Below are 27560 nucleotides of genomic sequence, written 5' to 3'. Positions count from 1 at the left end.
TGCTGATGTCAGAGATTGTATCAGTCTTTCTAGTCACTTTGCAGACTGCTGACCGTCAGAGGTATGTGTGCCTAGATTCTTCTGTATGTCTTACATTATATCATAATAAGACTGATAATGTAAATGTTAAGAACACAATAAAATATCTTATGTATAATTTTCAAAAAGCGAATATATTGAAACTATTATCTATTACATCTATCTAATATTTATCTCTCTACTGTCTATGAATACATTGTATCAATTTTATGTATCTACTACGGTAGCTGTAGTACCCGGTATTGCCTGGGATAGTAACTAAGTGTCTCTCTTACCACTCTCTCTGCCTGTCTCTGTCTGCCTCTGTCTGTCTCATCTGTCTCTGTCTCTCTCTCTCTCTATACCTGTCTCTCTGTATCCCTCTCTGTCTGTTTCTGACGTCTGCCTCTCCCTCCCTGCCTCTCTCTGTCTGCCTCTCTCTCTCTTTGTCTGTCTCTATCAGTCTTTCTATGTCTCTCTCTATAGCTCTCTGTCTCTCTGTCTTTCTCTCTCTGTATCTATCTATCCACTTCTTTCTCTCTCTGTGTTTCTCTGTCTCTTCCTGCCTCTCTCTGACTGCCTCTCTCTCTTTGTCTGTCTCTATGCCTCTCTCTATCCATCTCTGTCTCTCTCTAGGTCTGTCTCTCTCCCTCTCTGTCTCTCTATCTACCTGTGTTTCCCTCTGTCTGTCTCTCTATCCGTTTGTCTGTCTCTCTTTCTGTCTCTCTTTGTGTAGCTTTCAGTCTCTCTGACTGTCTCTGACCCTGTTTCTCTCTCTGTCTTTATCTGTCTGTCTCTCTTTGTGTATCTTTCTCTCTGTCTCTCTGTTTTTCTCTCTGTCTCTTTCTCTGTCTGTCTCTCCACAGAAATCATATTACCTCACACATAAGCTTCTTATACTATGAATGTCCTTTGTTCCTATAGCAACCACTCACAGCTCCTATTAATGATCTGTAGCTCCCAGCTCCATTGACTTTAATGTAGGCAGGTTTTTTTTGTGAATAATTGTAAAGCGTGGGGTTAAATTTTCCCCTAAAACATAGTCTATGACGTTATGACGTTCCCTGAATCACTTGAGGTATCTGTGAAAAATGTCATGATTGTAAATGCGACGGTGTGGATTCCTTTAGCGGACACACACACATACATACACACACACACTGACACACACACACTGACACACACACACATCACAGACACACACACACACACATACACACACACACATACACTGACACACACACACATCACAGACACACACACACACACATACACACACACACATCACAGACACACACACACACACATACACACACACACATACACACACACACACACATTGACACACACACACACACACACACACACACTCATCACAGACACATACTCTCAGCTTTATATATTAAGATATATTGTATCTATGTTATCTATTGTAGCTGTACATCTATTGTATCTAAGTCATTTGTGTTTTGCAGACTGGAATAATGGAGTCTTCCTGCACTTTATGTAAGTGTGTATCTCTTTGAAACCTTTTCTGTACAAAGTGACTTCCAAATGTAAATATTTACTATACAATTAAATTGAAATTGGGTATTGAAAGCTGCAGAGGTGATATAATCTGTGCTGTGATAGACAATTAATTTACCCCAAAAACATATTATTGGGGTGTTATAGATAGTAGAGAAGAGCATGGTTGTGAACCTGAAATGCCATGCTTATGTGATATTTCATTTTGGCATTTTCTGGCCACTAAAGATGCCGTTTGAATCCCCTTTAATATTGTTTTGTTTTATATACAGCAAAAATTAGGAGATCACTTCCAAATTTTCAGTTTTTCTGATTTTTCTCTTTATATTTTTGAGTAAAATGTAAATTGTTCTTTTATTTTATAAACTACTGACGTTTCCGAATTTCCAAGCCAAAAATTTTTGTATTTATTTTCTGAAAATGAGAAATTGTCAAAATAACAGAACAATGCACAGTGCTTCCAGACCTCAAACAATGCAAAGAAACAAGTTCATAATCATTTAGAAACGACAATATTAATAATGTTTTAACTCTGAAAGAGTTGAGAAATCAATATTTTGTGGAATATAAACTTTGCGAAGGACATATGAATCAAGCCGCATACAAGGTTATCTTGGAAAAACAGTTCTTCCTTCTGCTCAGGCAATGTTCCCCAACTCTGAGGACTGGTTTTTCCAGCAGCACAATGCACCATGCCACACAGCTAGGTCAATCAATGTGTGGATGAAGGGCCACCACATCAAAACTCTGTCATGGCCAGTCCAATCTCCAGACGTGAACCCCATTGAAAACCTCTGGAATGTAATCAAAAGGAAGATGGATAGTCACAAGCCATCAAACAAAAGAACTGCTTACACTTTTGCACCAGGAGTGGCATAAGGTCACCCAAAAGCAGCGTGAAGACTGGTGGAAAGCAGCCAAGACGCATGAAAGCTGGGATTAAAAATCATGGTTATTCCACAAAATATTGATTTCTGAACTCTCCGTGAGGTAAAACATTATTAGTATTGTTGTTTCTAAATGAATATGAACTTGTTTTCTTTGCATTATTTGAGGTGTGAAAGCAATGCATTGTTTTGTTATTCTGACCATTTCTCATTTTCAGAAAATAAATACAAAATTTATTGCTTGGAAATTCGGAGACGTTGTCAGTAGTTTATAGAATAAAAGAACAATTTCCATTTTACCCAAAAATATAAAGAGAAAAATCAGGAAAAGTGAAAATTTGGAAGTGGTCTCCGAATTTTCGCCAGAGCTCTATATATATACCGTGTATATATATATATATATATATATATATATATATATACATATATACGGTATATATATAAACACACAAAACAATAGGCGCATTGTAATAAATGTTGGTGATGGTTAAAGTAAATATTTGATCACTAAGGCAAAAATTATGTATCTCCCTCAATCAAGAACTTCTCTGTTAGTTAAAGGCATGAAAGTGGTGATGATTTTGATATTATAGACTGTAAGAGAGAGCGATGAAAGGGAACTGGTCATCAGTTTTCCCATTATTAAACTGGCATCCGTACAGTAATCCTAAATACGATCATAGCGATCTGTTCCGTGCCCTCCTGCAGCTTCGCATTCTGCTAAAAATAATGTGTATTCCTCACTCTCCTATATGGCACTTGGTGCCCAGCAATCTGATTGGTGTATATGGACCAACCTGCCTCCAGGGAGCTCACTGACACTCACAGGAGGCGCTGCAGTTGGTCCATACATACCCATCGGATTGCTGGGCACCAAGGGGTTCAATGAATTTTTGTAGACCAACCTTGGCGCCTCCAGAGAGCTCACTGACAGGGCTCCTCTACCTTTGATTGAGCTCACAGGTGGCGCTGCAGTTGGTCCATACACACACATCGGGTTATTGGGCACCAAGGTGTTAACTAGATGTGTGTGGGCCAACCTAGGGGCCTCCAAGGAGCTCACTTACTGGGCTCCTCTACCTTAGAGCTCATAGCAGGCGGTATAGTTGGTCCATACACATCCATTGGATTTCTGGGCACCAAGGGGTTCACTGGATGTGTGTAGACCAATCTTGGTGCCTCCAGAGAGCTCACTGACAGCGCTCCTCTACCTTTGATTGAGCTCACAGGAGGCAATGCAGTTAGTCCATACACATCGATTGGATTGCTGGGCACCAAGGGGTTCACTGGATGTGTGTGGGCCAACCTTGGTGCCTCCAAGGAGCTCACTGACTAGGCTCCTCCACCTTTGATCTCACAGGAGGTGCTGCAGTTGGTCCATACATACCCATTGGATTGCTGGGCACCAAGGGGTTCACTGGATTTATGTAGACCAACCTTGGCGCCGACTGGACTCCTCTACCTTTGATTGAGCTCACAGGTGGCGCCGCAGTTGGTCCATACACATCCAATGAACCCCTTTGTGCCAAATACAATGCAAAAGTGCAGAGAATAGAGATATTTTTAGTGGTATTTTGGGATGGAGGCTCACAGAACAGATTGTTAGGATATAATGTACGTACAGACATTTAACAATGGGAAAACATGATTATTGGTTCCCTGTAAGGACAGTGCGGGTGAATCTTTAAAAGGAACATTACAACTACAAAAATGTTTTTTTACTGCACTAAGACAGCACAGTTAAATCCCCCTGCACCTTGATTGACAGCCTATGCAGAGCAAACTGTCAGACAAGGCGCAGGGGGTAATGATAACCACGGGCTCGCTGAATAGTGATTGGTGACTCTAGCTGCTCCCTGAGCCGCCCCAATGAGTGGGAGTGAACAGCTGCAGGGGTTCCGGTAAGGGCTCATTCACATGTGTGGGGCTGTTCACATGTCTATGATTTTTTCCGGATTGAGTGGTCCATTCAAAATCGCGGAAACATTTTCGATATTGATCCAACTCAGCAATGATAGGTGGTTAACAAAGAAGTGGTTCATTCAGTACAGAACATGTAGTGTAGTACCACACTTTACTGCAGAAAGGTGCTACTAGACAGCCAAATAGTGCAGGTACCCGATAACAGTGAAATGCTCATTGTAGTCGGTTAGATCTTCCAGTCAGGTTGGGTTCACATTGCTGTCCTAAAACGCAGCATATTGCGGACGTGACTGGCTCCGTGTGCAACGGCGTCTGCTTGTTCACATATTGGCCGAGGTGCCTGATATTTACATGCAGTAGACTGGTCCATAAATCAGACCAGCAAAGAACTGTCACAGGGTATGTACTGACAGAACAGGGGCCCCTAGGCTGGCCCTCAGACTTGACATCCTGTGCTGTCCCTTATCTCGGAGGTAGACTAGATAGTAGCCAGGTCCGAACCCCCAGCATGACCCTGACTCCTGTCCAAGCCCTGATCTTACTCCAGCGGGCCAGAAATCCAGTAACAATTCCCCACAGAAAAGACACGGACAAGGGAGAACGAAACCTCGTAAACACTGCACTCAAACACAAAGGAGAGACTATATGTGTACAAGGGAATAAAGAAACGGGTAGAGAATAAACTCACAACAGGGAAACAACCACACCACATAAAATAGCAACTGTGGATAACCACAAAGACCCGGATCGCTGAAGCTATCTTCGGCGATCTCCTAACATTCTCTCCAGCCTTAAATAGGAAGAGCCCAGCTGTGGATGGTCGGCGGGGAGGAAGTGCATGCCGGTCACATCAGACGACGGCCGTTTCGCACTTACACTCAGTGCTTCAGCTGGTCCAGCTGAAGCACTGAGTGTAAGTGCGAAACGCCCGTCGTCTGACGTGTCCGGCATGCACTCCCTCCCCGCCGACCCCCCCACACATGTAACCTCCACGTTTGAATAAAATAATCTTCTGCACAGCAAGATCTGGTGAGTGCCATTTTCTACAATTCCATATGAAACATTGTCTTTCCTATCATGTGCACCCCAGAGCAGCACCGATCTCTACCAGTGTGTTTTGGACTGTAAAACAGGTGAATAATTGTGTGAAGCAATGCCCTGGATCCTTTTCTCATTCATTCCCAGCTGTGGATGGTGATCAGCACACCGACTCTCAGAAGAGTTGCACACAGATCTAAAAAGGGAGCATGGCTGGGAGCAGCGAAAACAACTCAGCCGACGCCCAGCAGAGCATTTAAGAGACACCAGGTTGCCTGTTGGACTCTGCAATGTGAACAGGGTCCGATGATGTTGCTGTAATTCGCGAGTTCGGATCCGAACAGCGCATGACAATAACATAGTAAGTAATATTGTATCCTACGGTGATTGTGTCGTGAAGGACTAATGCACAACTGGCGTATAAAGCGCTGAGCAACAAAAGTCGCACAATCACAGTACAAAAAGGTTCAGGAGCACAGCAAATTTTTAGTTAAATTTGTAGTATAAAATGGAATTTAAAAAAAAATAATTTATAATCTTTCATTTTTAGGTTTGCAAATCATTAGTCTGACTGTTTGGACTGGACTAAGCATAGCCATGATTGCAATCGGTAAGTGATACTAATGACATTACTGTAGTTTTGTGAGAAAAGATTCTGTATATCCTGTGCTTCAACCGTTTAATCTGCTCTTTCTTGGATTTTCAGCTCAGTGGGCGCTTCTATCAGCAAGTGACAGACTGCTTTGTATAAGTGTGCACACAGAGAGAGCTGTCAGTCACTGATAGGACCGCCCACAGGACTGAAAGCCTCAGAAAGAGCAGAGAGCTAAACAGTTGAAACACAGGATAAGTGGAATCTTTTCTCACAAAAATAGATCAGTCTGCTCCACTCTCCCTGCTCTTATATCATGATGCCTGCAGATTTGATGCATTTTCATGGTGACAGGTTCTCTTTAAATAAAGAGATGATCTTCTGAAAATTGAATTTGGGAGCTTCTCTTGAATTCAGATGTTAAATTCAATACACATCGTTCTAATTCGAGGTGAATCAAAAATGCTTAGATTGTCATTAAAGGGAATCTGTCACCCAGTTTTTACTAGTCTGAGAGCAGCTTAATATAGGGGAAGAGACCCTGATTCCAGCGATGTGTCACTTCCTGGGCTGCTTGCTGTCATACTGATAATATCCTAGTTTTTTCTACGGTAGATCTACCAGCCCTGTATAACCCCGCCCCGACCAATGATTAGCAGCTTTCAGTTTACACTGTGCATAGGCAGAAAGCTGGCAATCAGTGGTGAAGGCTTGATTAATTATACATAGCAGGAGGACTACATGACATGTGTCACTTAGTCCTGTACTGATAATCTCCTGCTGATTGGCAGCTTTCAGTTTACACTGTGAATGGGCAGAAAGCTGGCAATCAGTGGTGGAGATGGGGTTACACATAGCAGAAGGACTACATGGCATGAGTCACCTAGTGCTGTAGTGATAATCTTCTGATGATTGGCAGCTTTCTGTTTACACTGTGCATGGGCAGAAAGATGCCAATCAGTGGTGGAGACGGGGTTACATATAGCAGGAGGACTACATGGCATGAGTCACCTAGTGCTGTAGTGATAATCTCCTACTGATTGGCAGCTTTCTGTTTATATTGTGCATAGGCAGAAAGCTGTCAATCAGTGGAGAGGGCGTGGTTATACATAGCAGGAGGACTACATGGCATGAGTCACCTAGTGATAATCTCCTGGGGACAAAACACTGTTTTTAGTGAAACAACATCACACAGCCTGGTTACTGACACATCAATGGAATCAGGGTCTGAGCCCCTACATCTTGCTACTCTCAGATTACATAGCAAAAAACCTGCTGATTCCCTTTAAAAGATGTTAACTATGCGCTGAGGTGTCATCAGATGCCAAAGTATAAGCAGACAGCATGGGACATGACCGAGGCTATGGGTCAATACCAGAAAACTGAAGGGAGAGAGTGGAAGAACCGTTCTGTCAGAGCCAAGTATAAAAAACAAAGGGGTTTTATATAAAGCATGAAATCATAAAAAGAGATAAAAACCGCAGCGTCAAAAATGTGATAAAAGCAAAATGTAAAAAAAGTAATGAAAAAAAGCAGCAAATAATCACATGTAATTAAAGGGGGAAGAAAATCTGCAACATCAAAAACTCATTGTGGGAACGTAGCCAAATCACATCTAGAAAAAGGGAAAAGACAATGAGTCAGAAGAAGAAGCAAAGAATCTTACCCAATAATAACCTAAGACATTAGAGAACCAGAGGTTAACCGGGGACAAGAACATAAACCTGCTCTTATTTGTCGCGCATTGCTCTGTACTGCTAACCTATCCTTAGGCTCGGTGCACATGACTGTTTGTTGTTTTTGTTTTCTCATCCAATAAAATCGGATCAATTTTGCTAATCAGAGATTCATCTGATTTTCTCAAATGTGGAAATGATAGGAAAAAAATGTCTCCATCTTCTCTATTCTGTCAGTGCACGAAAACTGGACTGCACTTGGATGTCATCTGAGTGCAGTCCAATTTTCGTCTACAGACCCACTGACTTATATGGCTGAGTGCGATCTGATTTATGGCAGCAACTCGGGCATGCAACAATTTTTTTCCCCCTCCCTCCTATTCCCCCTTCACTCGCCTTCTTCCCCTCCCCTCCCCCCCAGTTCGGACAAACTCAAAATCAGACTTATGCATGGGCCCATGGAATAACATTGGTCCGAATGCAATCCGATTTTTGTTTTTTGGATAGCAAACACCCCACAAATACAATCATCTGAACCTAGTCTTAGGTGTACTTTACACGTTGTGACATCGCATCCGAAATATCGTCGGGGTCACGTCGCTAGTGACGCACATCCGGCGCCGGTAATGACATCGCAACGTGTAAATCCTAGATGCGCCGATAAACGATTGCAAAAGCGTCGAATCGTTAATCTGTGTAGCGTCGGTCATTTTCATAATGTCGGGTCGTCCGCAGGTACGATGTTGTTTGTCGTTTCTGCAGCACCACACATCGCTGTGAGTAAACCCGCAGGAGCGACAAACATCTCCTTACTTGCGTCCCGACGGCAACGCGGAAGGGAGAAGATGGGCGGGATGTTATGTCCCGCTTATCTCCGCGCCTCCGCTTCTATTGGCCGGCCGATTAGTGACGTCGTGGTGACGCCGAACGCACCTCCCCCTTGAAGGAGGGATTGTTCGGCGGTCACAACGACGTCGCCGAGCAGGTATGTGCGTGTGAAGCTGCCGTAGCGATAATGTTCTCTACGGCAGCAATCACCACATATCGCATGTGCGACGGGGGCGGGGACTATCGCACTCGACATCGCAGCATCGGCTTGCGATGTCGCAACGTGCAAAGTACCCCTTCGTATAGAACATCAATATGGTAGGGGTCTGACACTCTGCTCTCCCCCCAAAGTGCAAACTTATGGCATCCCAATGTCAGCAGTGTATGAAATGGCACACCACAGCAGTCTACATTGTGCAGTGGATAGTGATGTGCGGACTCACAGATAACCGGGATTGGTGGATGCCAGTGATCTGGTTTTTACAATCCAGTTCCGGGCTAAATTCCAGTCCCCATATAACACTTTTGGGTCCAGAATCTGGTGACTAAAGATCTTATAGAGGGGATAGGAGCAGGCACGCTGTACTTACCGAGGCTCCGGCACGGCTGCAGCACATTCCCTGCCGTTTTTTAAAATCCAGTTCCGGGCTGCATTCTGGTCCCCATATAAGTCTATGAGGACTAGAATCTGGCGACTAAAAATGTTGGTAGAATGGATAGGGGGATAGGAGCAGGTGCGCTGTACATACCGAGGCTCCGGTGTGGCTGTACACTTCTTCCAGGCCTCACATTCCCTTTTGGTGCTGTGCATTGGCATTCATTGCATATGCATTGCTTTCCCTGCCCACAGGCGTCTGTGATTGGTTGCAGTCTGATGAGCCCCCACCCTGAGTGACAGCGGGTCTGATGCTTCCAGTCACAGACGCCGTCTATCGTGGTATAAAAATAATTAAAATAAAACAATTGGCATAGTATTCCCCGCTATATTGATACCAACACAGATAAAGCATACAGCTGGGGGCTGCAGCCTGTAGCCGTAGGCTTTATCTGTGCTGGGTATCATAATATGGGGGGACCCAATGCCAAATATTTTATTTATTTATTTTTATACCATGATACCGCATGATAGCGCCTGTGATTAGTTGCAGTCAGACGCTGTCACACAGGCTGGGGGCACATCTGACTGCAACCAATCACAGATGCCGGTGGGTGAGGAAATCAGTGCATATGGATGAGCAATAATGAGTGGCAAAGGAAGTGAAGGAGAATAGTGTAAGGCCGTGATGGAGCCTCGGTAAGTACGAAGCACTTATTTTCTTTATTTTTTCTTTTAATTTCTCCGGTGCCGGATTTGAATCAACACCCAGAATCCCGGGCCTGGGTGCGGTATCTGGGTACCTTTGAAACCACGCGGATCCGGGCTTTTACAGTATGCGTCCACTCATCACTAGTAGTGAACATTGCCTAAAATGGCAGCTCGGATCGCATTCACTTCTATAGGAGTTGAGCTGCAGTACCTGAGAGGAGAGTAACCACTATCTAAGTCCTGGTCAATATTAGGAATGAAGGCTGGCATAGGGTCAAACCAGAAACACTACAAATCATACTTATTTCACCAGGTAAATTCCTAATTATGGCATCTTCAGTGATTTTTTCGCATTTTATCAATAGGTTGTCTTAAAGGGATTGTCCTATTTAAAATATTACTCCATGTTAAGGAAGGATCCTCACTGTACTGTTATGACTCTCAATGACTTGGTCTATAGAATTATCGAATGACAACTATCCTGTTCTCTTACACAGGAGCCATATACAAAGACGATTGCCCAGTCCAGCCGTACATACCCATCTTTCTTTTGGCTTTTGGAGTCACACACTTGGTGGTAGTTTTAATATTGCTTCTAAGAGGTGTGTTGGAAATATGCAGTTTAATTCTCGAAGGATTGATTGGATTTTTCACCTTTGCTTGGTTCATAACAGGTGGGTATTTCTGATGATTAAAATGGAAAGGTTATTGGGACAAGTCGTGAGGCAGGGGAGTCAAACGTTTCGGGATCAGATACCAAGAGAGCACATCATGAACTAAGGGGAAACACAATGGTGTAGTCAAGTCACGGTGCAGGGTCAGAATACCAGGAGGATAGCGGATCAAAGCAAAGAGGCAAGCGGATGGTTAGAGGAGGTCCAAGGCCTGGCAGCAATAGAGCAAAACACAGAGGACAGGTAAACAAGGCCAACATGCAGTGAACTGAGACTGACAGCTCAGCTAAATAGCTGGGCAATCACTGTCACGTCCTCACCAGAGTCTGCTCCTGCGACTTCTGCTTCGGTCACCAGGCACTACCGTATTTCCACCATGGACTATGCTGGTGATAGGAGAGGAGTCAGTGCCAGTGGCTCTGGTGGGCGCAGGCTCCGCCCATCCACTAAGCTGGTTTTCCCTGAGACCTGCAGTACCACTGGCTGACTGTAGGTGGCGTGTGTCTTCCAGCTGAAGTTACCACAGTTTAGCTACAGCCAATGGGAAGACACCACAACCTTCTTATTCCTCCTCCTGTCTGCTGGTCACTGCCATAGATAGTTTTGTATTCCTGCTAGTGTCTGGTTCCTGTTCTGTCCTGTCTATTGATCCCTGTGTTTTGACCTCTGCCTGCTCATTGACTACTTTCCTGCCTGCCATTTTTGTACCTCACTGCCATCTCTAGTTTTGACCTCTGCCTGACTTCCTGACCACCTTCTTGCCTGCTGATTTTGTGCCTTTTTGTGCCTCCTGGTTTGGACCCTCCCTGACAATCACTCTTTCCTGGATTGCAGCCTTCCATAGGCAGTGATCTCCTGGACCTTGTGTAATTCCAAATCCCTGTACAGGGGTTAAAGGGTTTCAGGGTTGTTGAGATCCTGCCAACTTGGTGGCTAGCCTCTAGTCTGTCCGTGACAGTCATCCTGAGTCTGTGGTCAAGGGCAGATGTTACAATCACTCAGAACAGGGAAAACTCTGAAGAAGCCCAGCACCTCCCAATCCCAGACTGAACAGCTGAGCTGTCAATCAACATACTGACAACTCAGTACGTCTCTGCACTAGACAGGATGACTGAGTTGTCACTCACCAAACTGACAGCTCATCAGGGCCCTATTCCATAGAGCAAAAAAACCTCACTCATTGCATTCAAGACGATTGAGTGGAGAAATCGTGACTCAATTAGGTAAATTAAGTGTCATGGTAGTAATGGAGTTACTGGGAATCGGGACTTCTAAACTGACCCTCAGGCTAGGGGAGGCCCTAACTGTCCCTGGTCCCAGAGGTACGTCTGATGGTGGCAAGGGCTGGACCCCCAGCGTAACCCAACTCCTGAGAAGCCCTGATCTCATATCCTCTCCCTCACCCCGGGAAGGGTTGGGACTGGAGTGATAATTCCCCACAGAAATAGACAGACAGGGAGGACCTAAAACTCACACAGCAGTCAACCATGGAAGTAAAGACAATATGTGTATAGGGGGGAAATAAAGAAAAGGAAGGTAATACACAATGACAAGGGTATCTCCATAACTCTCTACGATAGCATACAACAGTGCTCCGGCAGCTGAATCACCAAACATCAAGACCGGTATCTCTTTCACTATATTTGGCATGGAGGAACAGGATCCACCATCTTTTAGTGGGCGGGGGTGGCTATGATAGGTCTTCAGTAACCTGTGACCCTCGTAGCAACTCACAGGCTAGCAGGAATTAATTCCTGCCTGATCGATCACCAGTGAGGACAAAACTGGTAGATGCCTGGTTCTGACTACACAACAGAGAAGTACCAAGTGGCGTGTCAGACTTTGCAATGTAAACAGAGTCCAAATTCGCGATGACACCGGGTGTGTATAGAGCAGCACATCGCATGACATTAAGTCTCTGCTCACCATGTTCCACCTTACAATGTGCAGTGGTAGTGTGCACTCTTGCCGGTTCCTCAATTCTCATTAGAGCCGGCGAGAGAGTGCACTGTCACTGTGCACTCAAAAGAATATTGCACAGTAACAAGGAAGCTCGTATTGAGCATATGTCAGAACTGACAGCTGACGAATGCTCAATGGAGCCGGGACTAGCCCAGCCACTGAAACAGACGTCACTGATGACGCTTCCTTTCAAGATGGGGGAAAAGGCTGCACCCCTGATGACGCTTCGTTTGAGTGTTTTCAAACGAAATTTGCTCAAAATGAAAGTAGGTAAAAAAAATAAAGCAGTTCGATAAAGTAGAAAGGTAACTATAGGGACTTTTTAATTAAGGTGTATTAGAAAATATATTACATTACAACAAATAGACATTTATCACCAGATATGACCCCAGTATTATATAGTGACGGACACATGGTGGGTGAGTTGCCCTTAGGGTCTTCCACTGGGGCCCCATCTTCACGTTTCTGATGTAATTTCCAGTGAAATGGATTTCATATTTATTTGAAGCTTATTTTTGTATATTTTTTTCTCCATTTTAGGAAGTATTTGGGTCTTTAGTCTGTACAGTAAGGATAAAGGACCGGACCTGTGTAACGAGACGCTTTACTACTTTGCTTTTGGAGTTTTGATATTTGAATACGTTCTTATTGGCCTTAGCTTGATATTTCCATGCATTGGTTGTTCATTAAAGATATGTTTTTATGAAAGGTGAGTTGTTTTTACTGATTTTTGCTTTTAATTTTTCTATTTTTAATGCTCTTGGTTATTGACAAATGTAAGTCCTGATCCTGGAGCTTTATAAAACTGCCCTAAATGTATATATGATATTTAAAGATATATATATATATATATATATATATATAAAATGTAGTTACATATATATATATATTTATATACATATTCATACACTAAATATATATATATATATATATATATATATATACATAATGTGTGTGTGTGTGTGTGTGTGTGTGTGTGTGTGTGTATATATATATATATATATATATATATATATATATATATATATATATATATATATATATATTATTGTCTAGGGAAGGGGTGAAAAAAATCACTATTGCATATTACTTGTATCATTAATTATTGAATTTGACCAATTGCAATTTATGGTGTATTAAAGTGGATCTGGCACCAGATTCTACAACACAATCTGCTTCCATTATTGATTAGATCATTTAGAGCAGATGAGGATGCTGCATATACTTGGAAGATCCATGTTACAATCTAATATATAAAGCTGTGTGTGTGTGTGTGTGTGTGTGTGTGTGTGTGTGTGTGTGTGTCCGGGATTGGAATCTGCACCGTCGCAGCTACAGCCACATAATTTTGCACACTCACACTTCTGGACCCCGAGAGCGTCATAGGCTATGTTTTGAGGGGAAATTTTAACCCCGCTCTTTGCAGTTATTCACCAAAAAACCTGCCTCCATTAAAGCGAATGGAGCTGGGAGCCACAGTGCAGCCAGAACTTCTGAAGAATGTGCAGCCACGTCCTTATATGGAATGTTGGCGTGTCACAATGCAGCCAGGGAAAGAGACAGACACAGAAAGGGAAAGAGGCAGACACAGACAGGGTAAGAAACAGACATAGACAGGGTAAGAGACGGACACAAAGAGAGAGACACAGACAAAGAAACAGACTGACAGGGAAAGAGACAGACAGGGAAAGAGAGGGAAAGAGAGGGAAAGAGACAGACAGGGAAAGAGAGGGAAAGAGACAGACAGGGAAAGTGACAGAGATAGATTGACAGACCGGGAAAGAGATAGATAGACAGACAGGGAAAGAGATTGAGACAGACGGAGAAAGAGACAGACAGGGAAAGAGACAGACAGACAAAGAGAGAGAGAGAGACAGAGAGATATATACAGAAGGGGTAGACAGACAGAGAATGGGAGAGAAACAGAGAGACAGTTAGGGTGGCTTTGCACATTGCGACATTGCACGTGCGATGTCGATGGGGTCAAATCGAAAGTGACGCACATCCGGCGTCGCAGTCGATATCGCAACGTGTAAAACCTTTTTGATACGATGAACGAGCTCAAAAGCGTCGTTATCGTATCATCGCTGCAGCCTCCGACATTTCCATAATGCCGATGGTGCGATAGGTACGATGTTGTTCCTCGTTCCTGCGGCAGCACACATCGCTGTGTGTGAAGCCGCAGGAGCGAGGAACATCACCTCACCTGCCGCCGGCTGCAATGAGAAGGACGAAGGTGGACGGGATGTTTACATCCGGCTCATCTCCGCCCCTCCGCTTCAATTGGCCGCCTGCCGTGTGACGTCGCTGTGACACCGCACGGCCCGCCCCCCTAAGGAAGGAGGCGGGTCGCCGGCCAGAGCGACGTCGCACGGCAGGTATGTGCGTGTGAAGCTGCCGTAGCGATAATAATTGCTACGGCAGCTGTCACTAGATGTCGCACGTGCGACGGGGGCGGGACTATGGCTGCAGCATCGGTAACACATTGCTACCGATGTCGCAACGTGCAAAGCCCGCCTTACTATCCCAGGCAGTGCCGGGTGCTATGTTGTGAGGCGAAATTTTAACCCCACGCGTTCCAATGTGTATGTGTGAGCTAATATATACTGTCAGGGGGAGGGCTTTCTGTTGCCTGGAGATTTATCAGGCTGCCAATAGCAACCAATCACAGCTTAGCTTCTATTTTGCTACAGTTAATTAATCTGAGCTCTGATTGGTTAATATAGGCAACAATTTAATAATTACATTTCTATCTATTTGTTTTGTGGTTTTTGTGTGCAGAATACATTTTTGTTAATACATTCTACTTTGTTTACAGCAGTTATTAACCTGGGCGAAGACGGGAGTACAGCTAGTGGTTTTATAAAAGTTTAACTCAACTTCCTCAATATCCCTCTTCCCTGCTGAGATCTTTCACTGCTCAGTACAATCTGCAGCTGTCAGGCTGAGTGGACTGAGACACAGACTCATGAAATCAATCACCTTCTAGGCCATTTTCACATATTGAGTATTTTGGGAGGGTTTTTGACATGAGCGTGTCACAGGTGACAGACAATCATGTGGTTTCGGTCTATACAGTCATGGCCAAAAGTTTTGAGAATGCTACAAATATTAATTTTTACCAAGTATACTGCTTAAGTTTTTCTAATGGCAATTTGCATATACTCCAGAATGTCATAAAGACTGATCAGCTTAACAGCAATTACTTGCAAAGTCAATATTGGCTAAGAAAATGAACTTCAACCCCCAAAACACATTTCAACATCATTGCATTCCTGCCTTAAAAGGAGCAGCTAACATTGTTTTAGTGATTGTTCCATTAACACAGGTGTGGGTGTTGATGAGGACAGGGCTGGCGATCAATCAGTCATGATTAAGTAAGAATGACACTACTGGACACTTTAAAAGGAGGCTGGTGCTTGGTATCATTGTTTCTCTTCAGTTAACCATGGTTATCGCTAAAGAAACACGTGCAGCCATCATTGCTCTGCACAAAAATGGCCTAACAGGGAAGAGTATCGCAGCTACAAAGATTGCACCTCAGTCAACAATCTATCGCATCATCAAGAACTTCAAGGAGAGACCTTCCATTGTTGCCAAAAAGGCTCCAGGGCGCCCAAGAAGGACCAGCAAACGCCAGGACCGTATCTTAAAACTGTTTCAGCTGCGGGATCGGACTACCAGCAGTGCCGAGCTAGCGCAGCAATGGCAGCAGGCTGGTGTGAGTGCTTCTGCACGCACTGTGAGGCGGAGATGGCTTGAGCCAGGCCTGGTTTCAAGGAGGGCCTCAAAGAAGCCACTTCTCTCCAGAAAAAACATCAGGGACCGACTGATATTCTGCAAAAGGTACAGGGAGTGGACTGCTGAGGACTGGGGTAAAGTCATTTTCTTAGATGAATCCCCTTTTCGATTGTTTGGGACATCTGGAAAACAGCTTATTAGGAGGAGAAGAAGAGGTGAGCGCTACCACCAGTCTTGTCTCATGCCAACTGTTAAGCATCCTGAAACCATTCATGTGTGGGGTTGCTTCTCAGCCAAGGGAATCGGCTCACTCACAGTCTTGCCTAAAAACACAGTCATGAATAAAGAATGGTACCAGAATGTCCTCCAAAAGCAACTTTTCCCAACTGTCCAAGAGCAGTTTGGCGCCCAACAATGCCTTTTCCAGCATGATGGAGCACCTTGCCATAAAGCAAAGGTGATCACTAAATGGCTCATGGAACAAAACATAGAGATTTTGGGTCCATGGCCTGGAAACTCCCCAGATCTTAATCCCATTGAGAACTTGTGGGCAATCATCAAGAGATGGGTGGATAAACAAAAACCAACAAATTCTGGCAAAATGCAAGCATTGCTTATGCAAGAATGGACCGCTATCAGTCAGGATTTGGTCCAGAAGTTGATTGAGAGCATGCCAGGGAGAATTGCAGAGGTCCTGAAGAAGAAGGGTCAACACTGCAAATATTGACTTGCTGCATTAACTCATTCTGTCAATAGAACCTTTTGGTCTCATAATATGATTGCAATTACATTTCTGTATGTGATGTAAACATCAGACAAACACAATTAAAAACCAGAGGGCAACAGATCATGTGAAAATATAATTTTGGTGTCATTCTCAAAACTTTTGGCCATGACTGTAGAAGGTCACAGTGTTTGACTGCGCAGAATACTCCCTGACTTTCCATTGTTCCTGCTATCAATATTCATTGGTATAGGTAACTTTCCTGCTGGATTCAGCTCTCCCTCTTTTGGACCCAGCAGGAGCCCTCCTTCCACCAAGCTGTTGACCATCTGCATTCTATTGGTGCTTAACTACCTCTTCCTTCCTTGAACTGGTGGTGGTGATATTCTTCAGTTTATTCAAGACCTTTCTATGGAGGTCTTCCCCTGCTTCCAGCTGGCCATCACATACCCACATCACATCATACATCACATCACCCACACGGTGATACCGCACTGCTTCCAGCAGACAGGGGGACCTGGAACCCTGTGAACTTGAGGACCTGTAGTGGAGCGCATTGAGGACCTGCGGTGGAACACATTGATGCGTTCCCCCGGAGATCCTCAATGTGTTCCACCACAGGTCCTCACGTTCCACATGTATCGGTCTAGTGAGTATGATTGCGGGGTCTCTCTTCTCGCTTTTAGGGGTGTCTGCTTTCTTTAAGGCCTCTTTCACACGTACGTGCCTCCAGTACGTGTTTGGCAGTTTTCTCACGTACCGGAGACACGTACACACGTAGACCTATGTATTCCTATGGTTTTGGACACACGTAAGTATTTGCGCACGGAACGTGTGTCCGTTCCGTACTTACGTGTGTCCGTGTGTTTCTCATGCCGACAAGGCTATTTTTCTCTGAAATCACAGGTGTCAAATGGAACGCAAACGTGTCACACGTAATGCTAACGGACCACACGGATGTGTTCCGTGTGACACGCACCGGAGAAAAGACATGTGTCTGTGAGAAAAAAAAACCTTTACTCACCTTCTCCTGCCCTGCTGTCTCTGCCGCTGCTGTCACTTGCTGCCGACCCCCGCTCATTATGCTCATTGAATATTCACTTCACTGCGGCCGGAAGCAGCAGCAGCAGCGGGGAGTCGGCAGGACCGGAGACCGAAGATCAGCACCACGGACAGCAACGCCAGGTGAGTAGAAAGTTCCCGTCCTCCGTGTGTTATCACGGATAACACACGGAGAACACATGTGTGCCATACACACGGCTCACCAAGGGCAAAACGCACTTCTGACACGTTCGTGAAAAACGTGCATGATTTTCAGGGACGTGTGAAAGAGGCCTAATAAAGTGTCCTGTAGGATTTTTTAACTTTTTTAGCTACATAGACAATTCATTATTGATTCGCAACTAGGGCTTATTTTGGGGGTAGGACCTATATTTAAGCCTTACATTGAAAATGCTGAAAATTCCTGCTAGGACTTATTTTTGGGGTAGGGCTTATTTTCAGAGAAACACAGGTTGAGAGTAAGTTTACTCCACCCACCCAAAAAGGCAGAACACTCCCACCCCAGGAGAATCATACTTACCAAACACCAGAGACATCTGCGTCGCTCCTAGGTCCTCAGCGGACGCTTCCTGTAGGTCCCTGTCTTTTACCATAGTGGTCATCCCCTGCTTCCATCTGGCCGGCACACACATCTGGTGACACTGCACTACTGCTGGCAGACGGGGACCTGGGACGCTGTTAATGAGAGGACCTGTGGTGGAGCGCAACAATGCGTTCCACCAGATGTCTTCAATGCGTTCCACCGCAGCCACTCACATACCACAACATCTCAGTCTGGGGATTATGATCACGGGGTCTCCTCTTCTTTCTTATCTTTTTTGGTGGGGTGTTCGCTGTCTATAATGAAGTGTCCTGTTCTTTAACTTTTTAAGCTGCATGGGCACTTCATCATTGAACCGCGACTAGGCCTTATTTTCAGGGTTGGGTTTATATTTAAGCCTTAGACCAAAAATGCGGAAGAACCCTGCTAGGGCTTATTTTCTGGGTAGGGCTTATATTTAAGCCTTAAGGCTGCTTTACACGCAGCGACATTGCTAGCGATGTCGCTCATGAAAGCACCCCCCCGTCGTTTGTGCATCACGGGCAAATCGCTGCCCGTGGCGCACAATATCGCTAGGACGTGTCACACTTCTTACCTTCCTAGCGGCGTCGCTGTAGCCGGCGAACAACCTCTTTTTTTTTTTTTAGGGGGAGGTTCGTGCGCCGTCACAGCGACGTCACACAGTGGCCCACCAATAGAAGCGGAGACGAGCCGCATTAACGACACGCCCACCTCGTTGCCGGCAGGACGCAGGTATGGTGTTGTTTGTCGTTCCCGGGGTGTCACACGGAGCGATGTGTGCTGCCTCAGGAACGACGAACAACCTGCGTCCTGCACCAGCAACGATATTTGGGAAATGAACGACGTGTCAACGATCAACGATGAGGTGAGTATTTTCCCCTCACCCATGACAGCACCACGTGAGAGAGGGATCCGCCCAGCGAGGACAGGAAACCATTCTGAAATAAAAGGGCGGTACCTCTCCCCTTCGTCAGTTGGTTTCCTGTCCTTGATGGGAGACCTTGTTCTGGAATACGGCGGTTGAAGTAAGAAGTTTGAAGTACAGAAGCTGTATTTACCCAGCCCCGTCCGGTGTCCGGAAAAGCAGGGTGAGTCCTGCGGTGCCGTTCTTCGGGGCTGGAAGCGCCGTCCACCAGCCCTTAGGGAACCTGGTGTCCGTGCGGGGGGGTGTGGCAGGGCCCATCAGGGGTTCCGGACTGCCGCTCCGTCCTCCCCCCTTGCGCTCCCCTGCTGCCTAGGACTTCCGAATGTGGCACACTCTGGGACGCGCGCAAGGCATGCAGGGTACAGGAGGCGTGCTTGCGTGACGTCTCCTGAAGAGGATGGTGGCGCCCATGCAGCAGCAGCGGCGGTGTTTCAGGGCAGGCGGCGGTGTTTAAGGGCAGGCGGCGGTGTTTCAGGGCAGACGCCGGCCGTCTGGACACCGCTGGGCGCATTGAAACGGGGGGGGCACCTTATGGGACCGGAAGGTGGAGGAGCAGCACGGGTGCTCGTGCCTACATCCCAGGATGGCTTCAGAAAGGCAGCAGCACTCTCTGGAGCACCGGCAGCATAGCCGTATGAACAGTCACCGTTCTAAGTGAAACAGACCTGCCCGGCCTCAATAGCCAGAAGGGCAAATCCTCTTGTGGCTCCACGACTTCTGCGGGACCTGTGGATGTTCCGACGCAGCCTCCAGGACCGGTACCCTTGATCTCCTGTGGTGGTGAGTGATCTTCGTGAATGTCATCTGCATCATTAGGTGGCTCCTAAAATCCATACGGAGTGTCCCCTGTGCAGAGAGCCGATATGGCCTGCGGGCAGTGTGTCGGAGACCCCTTGTGTGGGGCATAGATGGCAATGTCTCTGCTTCGATCTATGGATTGCTGCATGCGAGTTACAAATGTGTATATGTTGTGAGGTAGCGACCACCAATACGGTAAATGGTCGCTATATGTCGCAGTGGAGAAGGTCGCTGCAATATTAACCTGAAGAGGTTGCTATGGGACTTGTAGTTCCACAAAGGCTTCTTTCTGCAACTAAGGGCCAGGTTCCCTTTAATAAGCTCAGTGTACTGTGCAGGGTGGAGAATCACTGACCTCCACCTGTGGGTGTGTCCGGTCTGATTAGGAGACTCAGTGTGTGTTCTGCAGAGTGTGAGAGCAGAGCAGGGAACTCTGGATGTATCAGCCTGTTGGAGGCTGAACACAGGGCTCTGGAATTCAGTCTGGGTTTAGACTGGAAGTGGTGTGCAAGCCAGGCTGGTTAGTGCTGTGGCTACTGGACCAAAGCTCTCCTTGAGTGGAGAGACAGACAGGAGTCTGCAGAGTGTCTCTGGGTTTTTGGACGGAGCCACAGCAAGTGTTGTTCCCTGGCAGGAGCCAGTGTGTACAGGCGCCACACTTCCAATAGAGACCGTATTGGACTGGAAGCCCACGGTATGTGGTTGTGCTATGTTTTTGCCTTAAGCCAGGAGAGGCCTGTTATGTTTAGTGTTTACCGTTTATGACAAGTTTTTCATAACCGGCTGGAATTTTTTATGAAGATACTGTCGTCCTGTGACCTTGGATATGCCTACCTGAGCTAATCCTCACAATGTATTGCTCTATGGTTTGTAGCAGCCCCTTCCTTTGTGACAATTCAGCAGCGGCAGCCTCCACGGTTGGCAACAACACCCCTATGACATACAGCATAAGTTGGGGTCCATGCCTACACATTGACATGTACACAGTGACAGCTCTGTCTTAACAGCTGTCACTAACAGTGGGGGCTTGTTACTGTCAGCTACGGCACTCACTCTCCAGGTCCCATGTGCACGCTCCTGTATGCACGCACTTGTGGGAAACATCAGCAGGAATTCTGAAGCCGGCTATTGCCAAATCCCTGCACGGCCCGTGATTCTCAGGATCTGGCTACAAACTGATGTAGATCAGCTGAAGGATAAAACTCGGGAGTATATCTTTTTCTAAACTTACCACTGCTGCAGGGAGCAGCGGCATTCTTGCAGAGTCGTCAGCTGATGCTATCAGGCTGGGAGCCCGTTGTGCAGGATTGTCTAATCTGGCCAGAATGGCATTATGGTTGAAGGGCTGTCCCATATGCCTGCAAACCAAGCATGAATTATGTTCAGGGCCATATGTCGCTCTGCTCCTTTTGGTAAACAGCTGGAAGATGCGTTGGGGAACGTATCCGACGCTAAGCAGCCCTTCCAAAGGTTATCCCTTTTGTTCCAGCAGAGTAGATACTCAAGGTGTCAGAATAGGCCCTGGGGGCACTCTGCCATGCCATCATGTCTCTGAGACACGCTATATCTCTGCGGGGCACTATGATATTGTGCTTACCGGCGGTTCCATGGGGCCTGTTCCACTCCAGGGCTCTCCAATGGCAAATCCTGTCTGCCAAACAAACAAAAAAAAAAACAAAAACAAAAAAAAAAAAAAAGAACAAAAGGAAAGCCCTTAGGATGATATTTCGAAGGGGACGTCATTCTCTCCTTGCCAGTCGAGACTTCCCTGCTTTGGTGGACATCCATAGGCAACCTGTCTGTGGGGTTCCTGGCTACCTCGGCATCTGAAGGTGGTCACTGCTGATGCCAGCCGGTACGGTTGGGGATGCTCGCCTCCAGGTGCAGATATCCCTGGGTTGGTGGTCAGCGCAGGAAGCAGCACAGCCCTCACGCCTCTTGACGCTAGGGTCTGAAGAACGAGCACTACATTCCCTTTGCCCCCCCCTCCAGGGTCAGCTCGTTCGGTTGCTGTTGGTCACTCAGTCTACCGTCTCCTCACTGTAATGCTGGGGGGGGGGGGCAAGATCCCCATCCCTCATTCTGGCATCTTATGGTCTTTACTGGGCGGGACAGAATCCCCTTCGGCTCTACACTTCACTGGATTCTAAATGCCAATGTTCGTTCCATGGTCTCGTGGTAAGCTTGTGGCCTTGGATGTGTGAGCTTGTGGGTTTGAATCCCGATGGGCCGTTCCTGTAGTTGGCAGCTTACCTCAGGCGCTATCAACCGCGGCAAGGGGAATGATCCCTGAATCCGCGGATCTTTTCAACGGTAGTGGCTCTGTGGAGAATACCACGGAGAGACCTGTTTCCTCCAGGCTAAACTGGCATATGGACTTCTGGTTCCATGTTCCCAGCAATCCAGCCCTTGCGGTGAATGCACTTCCATTTCATGGACCTTCGGAATAGCCTATGCATTTCCCCCTGTTGTCATGCTCTCAATGGTTCTCCAAGAGCTCAGGGAAGCTCGGGCGAGGGTCCTTCCCCTCGCCCCCTTCTGGCCCAAGGGGCCATGGCTCTCTCTCCTGAGGACATTGTCTGTCCCGGATCCTGGGGTTCTGCCGGGGATTCCGGACCTGTTAGTGCAGTTACCTGTGTTCCTCGTGCAGGAAATGTTTTTTTTTCATTTCGCAGCATGGAACTTGAGAGGTTGTTGCTGATACGCAAGGGTTCTCCTCTGACCCGGTCTCTTCCTTGCGGAAGAGCCATAAACCGGTTACCACTACACTCTATGGGAGAGGGGGGCAACAGTTCCCCTTCTTTGCAAATGGTCCCTTGGGTATGAGTTCCTATTCCGTGCAAATTGGTATTCTTGCAGACGGGGTTGATCTAGGAATCTCAGTGTACACTCTAGGGGTTCCTGTTCTGCCCTGGGAACCTTATACATTGGAAAACTTGCAGCAGACCGGTGGGTTCAAGGTTTTTGGGGTTGTGAGTTCATGCCTGACAGTTCCACCGGGGGATCAAATTAGGGTTGGACGCCCTCACAAGTCCTCCCTTTGAACCTATTGCCAAAAAAAAAAAAATCTCCCTAACATTGAAAACGATTTTGCTCTGGGCCTTGGCGTTCGCTCGCAGAATTAGTGCTTACACGCCTTCTCGGTAGTACGGCCCTACGCTCAGTTGTTCAACGATAGGCCGGGTCAGGTGTTAATAGGACCCTTTCTCCCAATGGTCGCCTCTCGATTCCATAGCACGCAGGGTATAATCCTCCCTACTTTTGCGGCAATCCTACAAATACAGGGGTAAAACAGATTCATACATTGGAGGTTCATAGGGCCCTGCTTCTCTACTTCTCAGTGACGTATAGTGTGGGGAAAACAGTACTTTTTCATAGCCCTCTCTGTAGTAGGAAAGGTCTGTGGGTGTGAAACTGCACTATCTCTAGGTGGATTAGGGAGGCCATTGCTTAGCCTACTCATCTAGTGGGGCTCCCTTCCCTGAGGGCTTAAGGGCCCTTTCCACCGGTGCGGTGTCGCCCTCCGGGGCTGAGAAGACGCAAGTATCTATTGACCGGATTTGTAGGACCGCTACCTGGTCTTCACATTCTCCTTTTTCTTCTGTCACTATCGGTTAGATCTATCCTCCTCGGCTGATTTCTCGTTTTGTAGAAGGGTGATTGAGACGTTGGTCCCTCCCTACTACGTTATTCTCTGGAAATCTCTCACGTGGTGCTGTCATGGGTGAGGGGAAAACACCTCGGTTACTTACCGGTAGCCGGTTTTTCCAGAACCCATGACAGCACCCATATAATCCCTCCCTTTTCACCCTTAGTGTGCACTATTCTGGGTGTGCATGTGTGTGTTATAGTTGGTGATAGAGTTAAGTTCTAACGTTTGTTGGAGGTCCTCTCAATTCTCGGTAATCAACTGACGAAGGGGAGAGGTACCGCCCTTTTATTTCAGAATGGTTTCCTGTCCTCGCTGGGCGGATCCCTCTCTCACGTGGTGCTGTCATGGGTTCTGGAAAAACCGGCTATCGGTAAGTAACCGAGGTGTTTTTGATCGCTAGCGGTCGCTCGTAGGTATCACACGCAACGACGTCGCTAACGAGGCCGGATGTGCGTCACGAATTCCGTGACCCCAGCGATATCTCGTTAGCAATGTCGTTGCGTGTAAAGCGGCCTTAAGACCAAAAATGCTGAAGAACCCTGCTAGGGCTTATTTTCTAGGTAGGGCTTATATTTAAGCCTTAGACCAAAAATGCTGAAGAACCCTGCTAGGGCTTATTTTCTGGGCAGGACTTATATTTAAGCTTACTCCGAAAAAGCAAGAAATTCCTGCTAGGGCTTATTTTCGAGGAAACACAGGAGTAACACGTCTCTTTTTTTGTCACTGTATCGCAGTAGGTGGTGCTGGCATTACATAATTATGACATTGCAGTTTTTACTTCTTTGCTAGATACATGAAAAGTAATCTTTTGCTGATGTTTCTTGCAGTCTTGCAGCACTGGGGTCCTGGGTTCAAATCACACCAAGGACACCATCTGCAAGGAGTTTGTATGTGCTCCCAGTGTTTGCGTGGCTTTCCTCCGGGGTCTCCGGTTTCCTCCCACACTCCAAAGACATACAGATAGGGACTCTAGATTGTGAGCCCCGATGGGGACAGTGTTGCCAATGTATGTAAAGCGCTGTGGAATTAATAGCGCTATATAAATGAATAAAATTATAATTAATTATAATTATTTTTCTCCCCCCCCCTATTGTGTTTTAGGCTTGAGTGACAAATCGCATAGTGAACAGAAATCGGAGCCGCAATTACCAGAAAATGATGATAGGTGAAAAGAAGGCGGAATGCGAATCTTAGAATCCTTCATATGTGAGCAGATTCACCTACCATGGCGGCTTCGCTTAATGATTTTTCTAACCAGACAGAGGACTGTATCATGAATCCTGTAATATAAAAATGTGACACGTCTAACTGTGGAGCAATAATGTATATTCACGACAGGTTTTTGGGTATTTTTTTTATTCTTATGCGCAAGAAAAAAAAATCAATTTTTATCCGTTTTTCTTGTATGGAAAAAAAAATGATGATGGAGTTCCAAGTTTCTGGTACGAATCTTCAGATGTCAGTGACTTTTCTTGTACAAGACGTTTGGTCAAAGTTTCATTAGTTTTTCTTATTAGGTCTCCGTCACACATCCGTATAAAACACGTATGCGAAAAAAATGGTGTAAATGTTTTGCATCTTTGCATTATTTTATTTTCCTGTATGGATAAAGAATGAATGAAATTAAAAAGATTCTCCTATACTTTGCAATGTTAAACCCGAACAGATCATGGATGACACACGGATGAGACACGGACGCCATCCGTGTGCTGTATGCGTTTCTCACGGAGCCATTGACTTGTATTGGCCATTGTCATCCATGCTGCCGGAAAAAAACGGACGTGTCTCCAAGTGTGTTGCATGGACACATGGTTCACATAAAAACACAGACGTGAGCAGCCCCGTAGGCTATAATCGGTATGTGTTGTATCTGTAAAACATGGATGCTACATGTACCGGCAACACGGACATGTAAGCAGCCCCATAGGTTATAATAGATATGTGCTGTACCGTAAAAAAAAAAATGAAACCACATGAACCAGAAACATAGAGGTATCAAGAAGGCCTTCAAGACAAGTTTCTGCATTGTAATCTGAAGACAGCATGCTGTAAGAGTTAAACAGAAACCTCAGCCCTGTGTCTGTTATCTCAGTTTTATTTTATTTACCTGCAATGTTATTTTAAGCCTCTTATCTTCATCATTAGTGGATCTCAGCAGTGCATGAGCTGAAGTCTGACTCCGCCTCATTTTGTGATTAGCAGCTTCTGTCTACTATGGAATGTACACTGAAAGCCTGGTATGGGCGGGGTCAGCTCTCCCAGCTCTGCTACATGCAAAATCTAAAATCTTTCACTGTGGCCTAATGGCTGCACACAGTAGTCTAAGTGATACATCATTGAACTCAGGGTCTCTTTGCCTATATCATGCTGCTCTTAGATGAGGTAGCAAAAACCTGCTGACAGATTCCCTTCAAAGCTTCATCATAGTTTGGCCAGTATCCGTTTTTACCATCAGAGTTTCATCACTTTTTCTCAGGTGGAAAAAAAAAACATTCTCCAGCTTCTTATACTACATAGACAGTAAATGGACAGCAAACTGATGCCAGACATTTGGGTCAGTATCGGATATGTCTCCTCTATTACATGTGGACTACTCTGTCTCCAGAAAATCATCGACATGTGAAGAGACTAAGTATTAGTCCTATCCATGAAATATTTGTATGAGCCACCTCTATGGTTTATTCACATGTCAGTGTTTGGTCAGTATTTTTATATCAGTATTTGGATGTCAAACTGTTCATAAACTAGAATGGGTACATGTTATGTCAGCAAAAAATATGCGTAAAACATGTTCATGGAACCTGGAGACGTGTGAATGTGGCCTTAGACCTCGTTTAGACGTCAGCTATTCAAATACTGGAATATGAGAACATCACTGATGGTGAAAACGGACACTGACCAAACACTAAGGGGTACTTTGCACGCTGCGACATCGCAAGCCAATGTTGCGATGCCGAGCGCGATAGTCCCTTCCCCCGTCGCAGCTGCGATATCCTTGTGATAGCTGCCGTAGCGAACATTATCGCTACGGCAGCTTCACATGGACTCACCCGTCCTGCGACGTCGCTCTGGCCGGCGACCCGCCTCCTTATTAAGGGGGCGGGTCGTGCGGCGTCACTGCGACGTCACACGGCAGGCGGCCAATAGGAGCGGAGGGACAGAGATGAGCGGGATGTAATCATCCCGCCCACCTCCTTCCTTCCGCATATCCTACGGAAGCCGCGGTGACGCCGGTAGGAGATGTTCCTCGCTCCTGCAACTTCACACACAGCGATGTGTGCTGCCGCAGGAACGAAGAACAACATCGGACTGTCGCGTCAGCGTAATTATGCATTACGCCGACGCTGCACCGATGATACGATTACGACGCTTTTGCGCTCGTTAATCGTATCATCTAGGCTTTACACACTACGATGTCGCATGCGATGCTGGATGTGCGTCACTTTCAATTTGACCCCACCGACATCGCACCTGCGATGTCGTAGTGTGCAAAGCCCGCCTAAGGCCTGGTTCAGACATCAGTATTTTTCACAAACACAAAAAAACGGTACTTGTGTCATCAGTGTTTTGGATCTGAATCATCAGTGTTTTTCATGGAGGTATAAATAAATAAACTAAAATCTTCTCCTATCCTTTTCAATGTTAAACAGAGTACGGATGATATC

At 46.0% G+C, this 27560-nt stretch overlaps 1 protein-coding gene across 1 annotated transcript; it reads left to right on the top strand.

Annotated features, from left to right (window-relative positions):
* LOC142254569 (transmembrane protein 272-like) lies at positions 1-27480 on the top strand. Its single transcript, XM_075325681.1, has 6 exons — positions 1-61; positions 1494-1524; positions 5944-6003; positions 10293-10469; positions 12972-13140; positions 24997-27480. The coding sequence occupies exons 2-6, from the start codon at positions 1503-1505 to the stop codon at positions 25004-25006; spliced, it is 438 nt and encodes a 145-aa protein (XP_075181796.1). The 5' UTR covers positions 1-61; positions 1494-1502; the 3' UTR covers positions 25007-27480.
* Positions 27481-27560: the final 80 nt, after the last annotated feature.

The sequence above is a fragment of the Anomaloglossus baeobatrachus genome, chromosome 10 (assembly GCF_048569485.1).
Source record: "Anomaloglossus baeobatrachus isolate aAnoBae1 chromosome 10, aAnoBae1.hap1, whole genome shotgun sequence".
NCBI lineage: Eukaryota > Metazoa > Chordata > Amphibia > Anura > Aromobatidae > Anomaloglossus > Anomaloglossus baeobatrachus.
Note: the sequence above shows the minus strand (reverse complement) of the source record. Positions and strands in the feature narration are given on the sequence as shown.